General features: G+C 39.0%; 1 protein-coding gene across 1 annotated transcript; it reads left to right on the forward strand.

Moving 5' to 3' along the window:
• The first annotated feature begins 324 nt into the window (after positions 1–324).
• On the forward strand, positions 325–546 carry LOC114676704 (keratin-associated protein 21-2-like). The gene has a single exon (XM_028845167.2). The coding sequence runs from the start codon at positions 325–327 to the stop codon at positions 544–546; it is 222 nt and encodes a 73-aa protein (XP_028701000.2).
• The last annotated feature ends 261 nt before the right edge of the window (positions 547–807 follow it).

An 807-nucleotide genomic window follows, 5' to 3' on the forward strand; every position in this document is an offset into this window, starting at 1 on the left:
GTCATGGCTATGAAATGAAACAATGGAAAACAAAATTATGATTGTATAAGCTTGTGTGTTTAGAACTTGTATATTTGTTTTCTTTTCAGGCATAAAAATATCCCTAGGGAAGTCATAAGCAAATTATGAATTCCAAAGAAAGTAGATGTACACAGAATGAGCTCATTTTAGGCAAATGATTAGATTATAAAATGAGCAAATAGAGCCCATGTGCGGATGACCCATGCATCACTGGAAGTATATAAAGGTCTTAGAAGAGTAGAGGACACTCACACTGCAGAAATATCCTCCTACACCTCAACTGAAATCTAACCTCCTGAAATCATGTGTTGCAACTACTACAGAAACTCCTTTGGGGACTGCGGATATGGCTCTGGCTGGAGTTCCGGCTGTGGATATGGTTGTGGCTATGGCTGTGGATATGGCTCTGGCTGTAGATATCGCTCTGGATATGGATTTGGCTCTTGCTATGGCTGTGGCTACAGCTCTAGCTGCTGTGACTATCAACCACTTTGCTACAGAAGATGCTATTCCTCTTGCTACTAATCATCACTACAGAACATCCTTGGCTTTGCAGTGACCTCTCCAAGATCAAGTTCAATTGAAATCTCCCCTACCCATTATCTTCACATCTACGTAAACATTGACTATGGTCCCCTGACTATCTGAATGCATATAAGAGAAGCTGTTTGCAGTGGATGGAGACTGAGTAGTTTCATCACATCACTTAAGAGAGATTTTATTCTGATTAATTTTCTAGTGTAATTAATTTTGTAACGTAAACTCTTACCTTTTTTTCTTAATCTT

Source organism: Macaca mulatta, chromosome 3, assembly GCF_049350105.2.
Source record: "Macaca mulatta isolate MMU2019108-1 chromosome 3, T2T-MMU8v2.0, whole genome shotgun sequence".
Lineage (NCBI taxonomy): Eukaryota > Metazoa > Chordata > Mammalia > Primates > Cercopithecidae > Macaca > Macaca mulatta.